The sequence below is a fragment of the Pteropus alecto genome, unplaced genomic scaffold (assembly GCF_000325575.1).
Source record: "Pteropus alecto unplaced genomic scaffold, ASM32557v1 scaffold7, whole genome shotgun sequence".
Lineage (NCBI taxonomy): Eukaryota > Metazoa > Chordata > Mammalia > Chiroptera > Pteropodidae > Pteropus > Pteropus alecto.
The window spans coordinates 12,127,517-12,137,746 of NW_006494614.1; the positions used below are offsets into that span (position 1 = coordinate 12,127,517).

Here is a 10,230-nt window from a genome sequence, read left to right on the forward strand (position 1 = left end):
TACCTGCTATTTTGTGGTTGTGGTCCCCACATCCCCTGCTCTCATGTATCCATTCCAGCAACATTTACTGAGAACTTCCCATATGCTGGGCACTATGCAGAACATAAGGCAGTGAATGAGACAAATAAGACCCCTGCCCTCACAGAGCATGTATGCTAGCACCTGACTTTGACCCCGCCTCTGGAATGCCCTTGGCCTCAGGATGCTTCCCATGGCCCTCAAGGAGGCCAAGGGGTTCTTCACCAAGTCTGTCCGACCCCTAACTTGGCCATCACTCCTTTTGCCCTTTCTTCCTGTGTCTCTGCTTATGACTCTCTTATGTCATTTAATTACATTCTATCTTAAATTAACTACAAAAACCTGTGGATGAAATATAAATTATGGAGACACATAATTATTCAATTATTCACCAAATCTACATCTTTATCCAAAGATCCCAAGCTGGCCTCTGTGTTAGGTTCCAGATGTTCGCTGAAAGGGGACCAGTGCAGGCTAGTGCAGTTCTAGTGGTGCTGGGGACCCAGTGCTGGTTCTGATGGGGACTAGCAGCAAGGACGGCAGCAAATGAACCTCGGCGGTAACTCACGTCGCCCAGCCTTACCCTCACTGGCAACTGGTTTGCTAGAAGTCGGGAAGCCCGCTTCACTCTGTAATCTCCATCCTCTCCTCTTTGCAGAAAAGTACCAGCAGGCCTAAAGCAGCCTCAGGCCCTTAACCCCAGGGGAAGTCTGATCAGTTAGACAGCCCAGTCTACAGGGGGAGGGAGGACCAGTCAGGCTGGGTGGGGTGGGGAGCAGCCCGAGACTGTTGGTCACGTTCTTCCGGTGAGACCACATTCTTAGTCAGAAGAGCACTTCTATAACACTTCAAAAGCCAGTGACTTGGATGTCCACAACCACCCTCTGGCTCCACGATGACATCAACAACAGCTACTGTGTGTCAGACAGTGTGCAAAGGCTTGGTCACCTGTGCACCAGCTGTCTACCTGCTGCCTGGAGCACCTGACACTCCCCACCTCCTCTTAGTGGAGAGCACCCAAGTCCATGTCTGATGCCTGTCCTGCCCCAAGCTGGCGGCAGGCCCCTCTCCCCTCGGGAGCAGCCATGCTGCTCAGGGTCAAGTACAGCTGGCCTTTTTGTTGTTTCCAATGACCTGGACCTATTTTAACAACAACAATAATATATTACTTTTCTAATTGTTAAATAATTAGATGCCCTTTTATTAGTTAATTCTTAATAAAAACGCTGGTTTCTGCCAGCTCCTAGTTTTCCTTTTTTCTTCAAGTATGGAAAGAAAATTAATGTGGATAATGTAGAAAAAAAAATGTCATTTTTTGTTCTCACTGCCCAAGTATTTTGGTGAAAGTGTTCCTGTAAAAGTGGCTCAAAAATGTTTCTTGAATGGTCTTAGGATTACATATGAATATATATGTATAAATAGATATATAGATAAAGTCAATATATATCATTAGACCATTCAAGAATATGTATCTATTTCTCAGAAAGCCAGATACGACAAAGTCATTAAAACTACAAGAGATAAATAACACAAAGGAGGAAAGGAGAGTTAACTAGACATGGAATAATAATACTAAAAAAGGAAAGATAAAGTAAGTTGAGGTAAAAACCCTGTCCCTGGGTGCTCTGGCCCCATAGGAAAAGGGCAGTGAGTTACGTGGCTCTCATTCTCCAGTAAATGACTTTGTACTGTTTCGCCCTGGATATAAATGGACTTCTTGTCCAACTTTGAATGCACTGAATTAAACAAAGATACTGTTTATGTCAACAGACAAGTTCACTGAGCAGAAGAGCAAATGTCTGTAAGAGGTAACTTAGGACAATGTGGAAGCCACCAGCCTGGTTTAACATGTTATCCTAAGTACGTTATTTGCCCGATACCATGTGTGGTTCTTACTTTTACCTACAGTCCATAAAAATAACACCAAGCTCTGATTTGGTGCAGCTATTTTCAAGCCCCGAGTGCTATAAAAGTAGAAAATACCTGGGTTTGAGAGAAAAGGGGTTTCTTTTGAAGTATATCCAACAATTCCCACAACTTCACCACCAACAGAAAGATTTTTATATGAAAAATAAAGTCCTGATATTTGAGATGCTAGTGGCCCCTTTGCCTTAATGTTTGCACTCAAAATTGGAAATCTGGCCTCTTTGAGAAGTGGATCAATCAGACCTTCTGGACCATTATCAAATTCATGATTTCCCAGTGCCTAGCAAAGAAAGAAAAGAGAAAAAGAATTAGATACTCTTAAATGTCCAATAAACGCATATTTAAAGAATATTAAATATTACATTAGCCCAGTGGCTCCCAAACCTGGTGGGGCTCCAAGAGGCCAACTGCATGGCCTCTGTCCTCCTCACGCCCAAAGTTTTACTCCGTTGTCCTAGGGTTGGGCCCAGGGACATCAAGGTCATCAGGCAGGTTTGAGAATTGTTCCCTAGGTCCCACACCACCTACTATACCGAAGGTGGCATCAGTGTAACTAAGAGTCACCTGGAAAGCTGACTAGATCATCCACTGTCCTGCCATCCACAGATCTGGGGCAGGGTTGAGAGTCTGCGTTCACCAGGTGCTGTCCAGCCTTTCACTTTTTCTTTTCTCTCATAATCCCACATTTCAACCCACCAACCCAACCTTTCCAACCTCTATCTGCCAGGGAGAACGGTTAAGATCAATGGGACATTAGCAAAAGGCGACTGAAAGGAAAAGCACTGTGGACAGAGAGCAGAGGCCTCTCTTCAGGCATCGTATCTCCGCGTCTCCTTGGTCATAGTGCCCTTATGTTCCCACAGTTGTTTCTTGCCAAGGATTCTGCGGTCTCTAATTCTTCTGGGGAAGTGAAGATCCCCACAGGCAAGAAGGAGATAGCATTCTTTGCATTCTATGGTGTGGCCCTGGTTTCTTCCTTCTGTCAGCTCTGGGCCATCCTGTGTTTCATTCTCAGCAGTTTCCTGTCTGAGAGCGACAGGATGGTGAAATAATTACACCGCCATCAGGGGGTTCTGAACCCACTCTGAGCACAGGGTTTTGTCAGCAGCTGGCATGGTTTAACACAACCCTTGCCTCCGTCTTCTTGGCTCTCTTCTATCCACCACTGCTCTGGTTGTGGTTACTGGGTGCAAAACCACCATTTCAACATTTGGCAGCTTCTACCCCACTGGGCAATACTGACAAAACAAGACATTCTGGCTACCTCCCCTGAAAAGCCTTTCACCCTTTTTCCCACTGCCTTCCTGGAATTAGCTTGGCTGCTCTAAGCACCTACCTATCTGTTTTGGCTGCCATGGCCCTTTTGCTAACTTAGTATTTAAACCAGTGAGTCTCAGACTTTCTAAATACCACATCCAATTTGGCTTCACTTTGGAGGGTCATCTGGGAGCAAGCCTGGAAATGCTGGCTAGTGACCTCTCAATCTAAATTAGCCCCCCATTCTCTTATAGTCCCCAACCTCCTCTTTCCTAGCAAATTCCATACTCTAAGGGCATGTTGATAGGGTCCTCGCCAGACTGAGTGCTGCCACCTTTGCCCTGCTCTTTACTTGCCACACCGGTACTCCTTGAGTATCTGCTGCTCAAGGGACTGTGCATTATGTCCTGAAGTGTATATGTTTACATAGAGAAAGCAACAATGTTTTCACATTCTCACCTACCCATCTCCTCAACTGAACTCAAAATTTCTGAATTTGTCTTTTCCCCCATCTCCGAGAATCTACTCATTTTTATCTCTTCCTCTTACCTATTGCTTCCTTCTTAAAGGCTAGGCTAGTCTTAAAGTTTCTACCAGTCTTGGGTAATCGTCTTTTCCTCTTCTATTGTAAGAATATCACTGGTTTATTCCTATGGTGAAATAAGTCTCCCTTATGAGATTTCAATAACTATCCCGCTTAACTGTAAAGTTTTAAATGAATGTTTCTATAGTTCTTCACGAAAGACTATCCACCATGTCAGCCACCCTGCAGTTTACCAACAGCCTTATATTGCTGGCATTTGGTAATAGCTGAAGCTTTATTTTTCATTTACTCCGTCTTGCCACCACATACCCGCTCAGTAAGGCCAGAAACCCTGGAGCAGTCAAATCCTTCCCACTCAGTGCTCCCTCCCCGTCTCCTTCCACCGGCATCCCCCCCGCTTTGACCAAATGCCCAGTTCCTGTCCATCCCACTGCTACCGGCTGTGTGCACTCGTGGCCTTTCTCTCTGGACTACCTCGACAGCTTCCTCACTGGGCTTTCGGCTACCGTCAAACCATCCTGTTTATTGCTGCCAGAACAATCTTTCTAAAATGCAAATCTGGCCTTGTCAGTCTTGACCTTAAGGTCCCACTGAGGCTCTCCACGGCCTCATTTCTAACACCTACCCCGTAATGTGCGAGGCAACCAGGCGGGGCTGGCTCCATCGCTCATGAGCAGTTTCCTGGGCACATTTCTAAACCACAGCTCCCTCTGGCAGGGCAGTAAATGAATAAAACACAAGCTGTAATTTAAAAAATGAGCCAGCATTTGTTAAGCGCTTGCCACATGCCCACAACACGCAAAGCGATTTCATACAGAAAACCTGGTTTTTTTGCTGTGAGGTTGGTATTATAACTACCTTCATTTTACAGATGAGAAAAACTGAGATCTGGAGACACTAAATGAATTGTTCAAAGTCAGAGAATTAGTAAGTGATGGGGCTGGGACTAGAACCACTTTCGTTTGACTCCGACCTTGACCTTGATGCTTGGATGCAAAGGGCTTTGCATAAGGCCTAGTATACAACGAGTACTCAAAATTAAATCCTAACTACTTGCAGTTTTCCATACTCTCACTTATCTCTGTCCCTTTGTATATGGCAGCTAAATGATGACTGATCAATTGATAAGTAGATAGGTAGAACAGAATATCCCTTTTTCATGCCATGCCTTTACTACCTTATGCAACTCTGGCTTTAGCTCCTGAAGTCTGATGATCCTTCTAGAACGGAGACTTCCCAAGAACCCTTCACCGCGTTCCCTGAGTTAATGTCCTTCCCCTGCTCTGAGGACGACCTCTGTGCAGCCTTAGCAGCCCCTGCTCCTGCCCAGTGAGCCTCCCTAATGGAACAAATAACTAAATAGAAGAGTCTCTAACGCAATTTCTTTCTTCTATACACAGCTAACTTTTCCTACAAGAATTTATCCAGAAAAATTCCTTCATATATTTTCTTTAGAAACTCTTATTTTCATTTTCCCTCTGTGACCTTCTCCTACCCGTTCTTCTTCCACGGAACTTAGTACAACTTCCTTATTCCTAAGCTCTTCAGAAAGAGGACTGTGCCACTCACCTGAGCATACCACGCTCCCACCAAACTGCTGGCATACAGCAGGCGCTCAAGAAATGTGTTAAATATTTATTCGTTTTAAAGATTTTTATTATTAATAACATGAGAATACTTCAGGAAGAGTCTGCTTGAGAGAACGTAGAGCAATAAAAGATAGAACATAATAGAGCAGATCACGTTCCATGTTCCTTTATATCTTATAGAGCAGGGGTCCCCAACCCCTGGGCTGTGGGTGGGTACTGGTCTATGGCCTGTCAGGAAAGGGGCTGCACAGCAAGAGGTGAGCAGCAGGGGAGCCATCAAAGCTTCATCTGTATTTGCAGCTGCTCCCCAGCGCTAGCATCACCACCTCAGCTCCACCTCAGATCATCAGGCATTAGATTCTCATGGGAGCACCGGTTCCTGGTGCCAAAAATGTTGGGGGCTGTTATAGAGCATTTGTAGCATAAACATAGGAGAATTTAAAAATTCATACTGCAGTAGTACTCTGCCTTTTTTTGTGCTCTCTGAAAATTCCCATCCACTTTCCTTTATGTGTGCTTGTCAATTTTCTTGCCGCTCTGCCCACAGCTTCTCTTGTGCCTTTAACAACTAATCCTGATCTGACCTGTTACTTGCCACTTATTGAAGTAATCCTCACATTGGGCAAGTGATTTCCTTGACCCTAAATCATATTCTTATGCTCTCTCCTTCTCTCTCTCTCTTATTTTTGTGTGTGTGTGTGGGCGGGGAGAGTTCTCAAACATGTCATTTCTACTATTGGGTTCATTCATTCATTAACCTTATTTGTTCACTAACTTCAGCCCTATGACAACATTGCATATTTTTACTACAAACACTAAATTTCACTGGCCTACCTTTTCCTGTCCGTGGCCAACGCCAATGAACTCTTCTGTAATTTAAGAAAGTTGAGCCTAATAAAATGACCTTCTTCATCATCTCCAACACCAGAATCATAGAAATATAATGTGAGCAGCTGGTCTAGCCCCAGCTCCTCACCCTCACTGCTTTCTTTGTGCAGAAGCCTAAAATACTATGAAAAAAAACCCAAATGTGATTTTATATGAAAACAATTTTCCACATTCTCCATCTAGTCCAGCCCAGTATTTTTGATGATTGAAACATCAAAAAATGTTCACTGCTGTTTAAAACAAGAAACAAATGAAAATATAAGGACAAGAGATTCCCTTCTTCTGTGACTCAAAAGCCTGCTGTTGTTGTTAAGTGAACTCTGAGAACTCTGAGAAACAGTCTGATGTTTTAATACCTCCTGCAGATATCTGTTAATGTTTACATTCGATGTGGGTAGCTTGTGAAAGTCCAGTGGCGCTGGAGAAACTCTCTGGTGACTGAGGATAAGGCCTAGAAGGCTCCTGAGGTCATACAACTTGGTAAAAGAAGAATGAGAATATTCTAAGACTTCTGACTCCAAGTTTCTTGTTTTGATTATTAAAAATACCCTGGCGTTAGAAGTGAGGGAAAGCTTGTGTCCAAACTTTGGTTTGAAATTCTCACAAATTCTGAGCACTGGTCAAATTCTACCTTCCCTTTAGGGATCAGCAATTTCCTTACTTAGACAAATTTTCAGATTTTTATGAGGTGATCATTTCTCTAATCATTTATTTCCAATGCACTATATGCTAAAAAGAATTTAACCTAACATTTCATTATCATCTCTTGGATGCCACGTTAAATGAAAGGTACCTAACATCCACCCAAGTTGAAGTGCAAACAAATGCATGATGTCATAATGCCACACTCCACACCTTCGTTATCAACACCACAATCATAGAAATATAATGTCTATGGCAGGTGCTCATGAACTGATCGAGTCAGTCTTTCCCCAGTGAGTTTGGACTGAGCCTCAGAATCCTGCTTATTTTGGCCCTGCAAGGAGTTACTGTCAATCAGTGAGAGGCTGATGCTTGAGATGGAATTGGTTTTCTTGCTTGCACTATGATAGCAATTATGTGTGGCATCTCTTTACTGACTTATAACAGCAAAACATATCCTCAGTGAGTAACAAATGCTGGAAGCAATACTTTCAAATAAAGAGGAAAGAATTCTGACTGTTCTCTCTTCACCGTGTTTGTTCCACGAATAGTATGGATGAGATCTGCAACTGAATTCAGTAGTCACACAGACAGTCTGCTGCCTAACCACACGGTCCTCTGAGGCTACATGCCAACATCCATGTTTCTTCATTCTCAAAGCTCTTCCTAGGAGGAGCTGCCATGAAATTCATTTCCTGCTTTCACACATAAACAAAGGCTGCCTTGGTATCAAGTAAACAGGCAAACAGGAGAAATAGTGAGGGTACTCCTCAGGGTATGGTAAGAGAAATAAGGACTTGGTATGAGAGTGGGTGAGCTGTGGTGGCTAATGCCTGAGCCTTGACACCGGTATTTACTCATGGCCTATAAGAGAAGACATGGAAGTCAGTGGCCATCCGATGGCCTTCCATGAAGGCCTCTCACTATTTTAGAATATTTTGCTTTTAAGGAGAAATCTTTCACTTTCTGATTTCTCCAGTTACAACTGATTGCATTATTTAGCCCCCAAAATCCATTTAAAATGTACCTTACTGAATGAATGAACAAGTAAATAAACGATTGGTGAGGGGGAGGAACAAAAGAGACAGAGAATTAACATCCCCAAGGCTGGAGTTACTGGTCCCCAGCCCTGGGCCAGTTGCCGCCACAGCCTCTCCCGTGTAACCTGGAATTCTGTACCTATGCCATCATGTCTGAGTGCTGTGATGGGAAAAAAGGCTACGAGACACAGTCTCTCTGGCCTCCGGTACCAACCCAGTGAAGAGTTCTGTTTTGAGAGCCTCTCATGAATGGGCACAGCAGCCACAGAGTGATAATTTTAGTAGGAAACTGGGTCACAAAAGGCAAGCTAGCCGCAAAGCCTCAAAAGCTGAAAAAAGGCTTCACAGGCGAATCTGTTAGGCCTTGCTGAGGACAGAGCCTGCATTCTCAACTGAGAAATGTGTTCTCAAATAAATAAAGCTGTGAGGAGGTCCCAGGGGCTCAGCTTTGGCGAGCTCCTGAGGCAGCAACCTTAGTTATTGTGCCTCGACCTGCAGCAAAATTTTTATTCCAACTGTTACCTGAAAACTTAGATTTTTTTTTCAAGTTTTGAAAGCCCCCTCTTCCCCTCGCCACCCCCCCTGCCTCCGGCCCTCCATTTTAGGCTTGTCTGGCTTGAAACTAGGCCAGGTGGGTTACAGACATTGTGAAAATCCATGGGCCTGGGAGGGGGCCAGTGGGGCAGAGGCCTGGACCACTTTCCTGTTTATTCAGGAGACACTAGATGGAGTTATCTGCAAGTGAAGTAGGAGTCACTGCCCTTTCTCCCTCAACCCTCCCCATGGTGCCCCGTTCCTTCTTATCTGTTGGTCAGGAGGAACATCAGCAGAGGACACTCGCTCCCGGTAACCCATGAGAGAATGAGGCACTTGTGAGGATGCGAGTGGCCTCAGGTGCTGGGAAGGGGCCTCTGCCCCCACAGAGAAGCACCCAAAGAAGCGGTGAAACATGCTGCCAGCTCTACCCTTCTCCCCTGGGCCCTCCCCTCATTGCCAACCAGCCTTGAAGTCTTGTTGCTTCTGCTCCTGCACTATTCCCTCAAGTGGTCTTCACCACACTCCACTGACCCCCTCTGCTTCATCATTTCTTACTCGGCCCTTTCCAGAGTCTTCTAGCCAGTCTCTTGGCCACTGGGCACGTGCACACCACCCACCCATTCACCTCAGGCCACCAGACTGCCCTTCCTCAAAACACAGCCGCTTCTTGCTTCGTGTCTGTCCAAGGCTTCCAACCTCCCACCAAAACCAAAGTCCTGACTCTGTGGACATCAAACGAGCCCCTCCCTGAGCTGCCTCACTTTTTCTGCCAAACTTCAGGTGCTTGGAGTCCCAGGATCACTAAACCACCCACATGTAGTGAGCGGCCTCAGATGCAGCTCAAGGGGCACTTCCTTGAGAAGCCTTCCATGACAGCTCCACTGTAGATGCACGCCCCTCTCTGCGTGTCCGTCATGTCATACCTTGCACGTATGTCTGACAGCACTTGTCTTTGCCACAGCTGTCTGTCCTCATGTCTTTCTCCTAGAGGCAGTAGAAGTGTCCCTTGCCCTGTATCCTCAGAGACACCAAAGCCCAGCAGATGTTTACTGAATGGATAATAAAACTATTCACTTCCCCTGCTCCTTTTAAATCATCTCCATTTTACTCTATGATTTGGTATGTGAGCAATTAAAACTTCTCAAAAGAAGGCAGGATACAAAAATGAACCTGGTAAAGAAGTTAAGCAGTACCTCAGTTGTAAAATGAGAGAAACCAAGTTGCTTGGAAGCAGGCGAAAAGCTTGGCCAACTGCATCGCAAGTCACGGCATGACCCTCTGACAGCCCCCCACTCAGGACAACTGGCCTGGTTCTCTTCATTTCTTGTGTTTTTATTTATATTTCTACTAATATCTTATTGGCACTTGTATGTTAATGGAGTAGGTATATTTTAAAAGTTTGTTGACAGTTCTGTGTATGCCTTGTGTGTGCTCATGTGAACATTATTTAGCTTTCATAGCAGTGAGGGAAAAAATGGAACTTTTTGAAAAGTCTCTTTCTATTAAAAATTTGCCAAGGAGATCACTTATTGGGTCTATCAAAGGACACCTATATCTGAATTAGAAACAGGGCATTTCGTAGCCTCAGCTTTGTTCACAGAGGACTGTAAAAATTACCAGGAATCTGACATAAAGGAATTTCAAGAAAGAGGAGTTTTTCTTCCTAAAAGACAAAAAACACAACACAAAGAAATATTAACGGTTAAGATTTTCATGCTTCATGGCCAGGCACGGTTGACATATTAACTCACTTAATCCTTACATTACAGTGAGGCAGGCGCTATTATTT

General features: G+C 44.5%; 1 protein-coding gene across 1 annotated transcript in view; it reads right to left on the minus strand.

The window, feature by feature from the left end:
• NT5E (5'-nucleotidase ecto) overlaps window positions 1-10,230 on the minus strand; it is a 50,118-nt gene that overhangs the window by 27,955 nt on the left and 11,933 nt on the right. Inside the window, exon 3 of the mRNA XM_015600243.1 lies at window positions 2,002-2,224. Within this exon, the coding sequence (XP_015455729.1) occupies window positions 2,002-2,224 (223 nt within the window). The remainder of the gene's footprint in view (window positions 1-2,001; window positions 2,225-10,230) is intronic.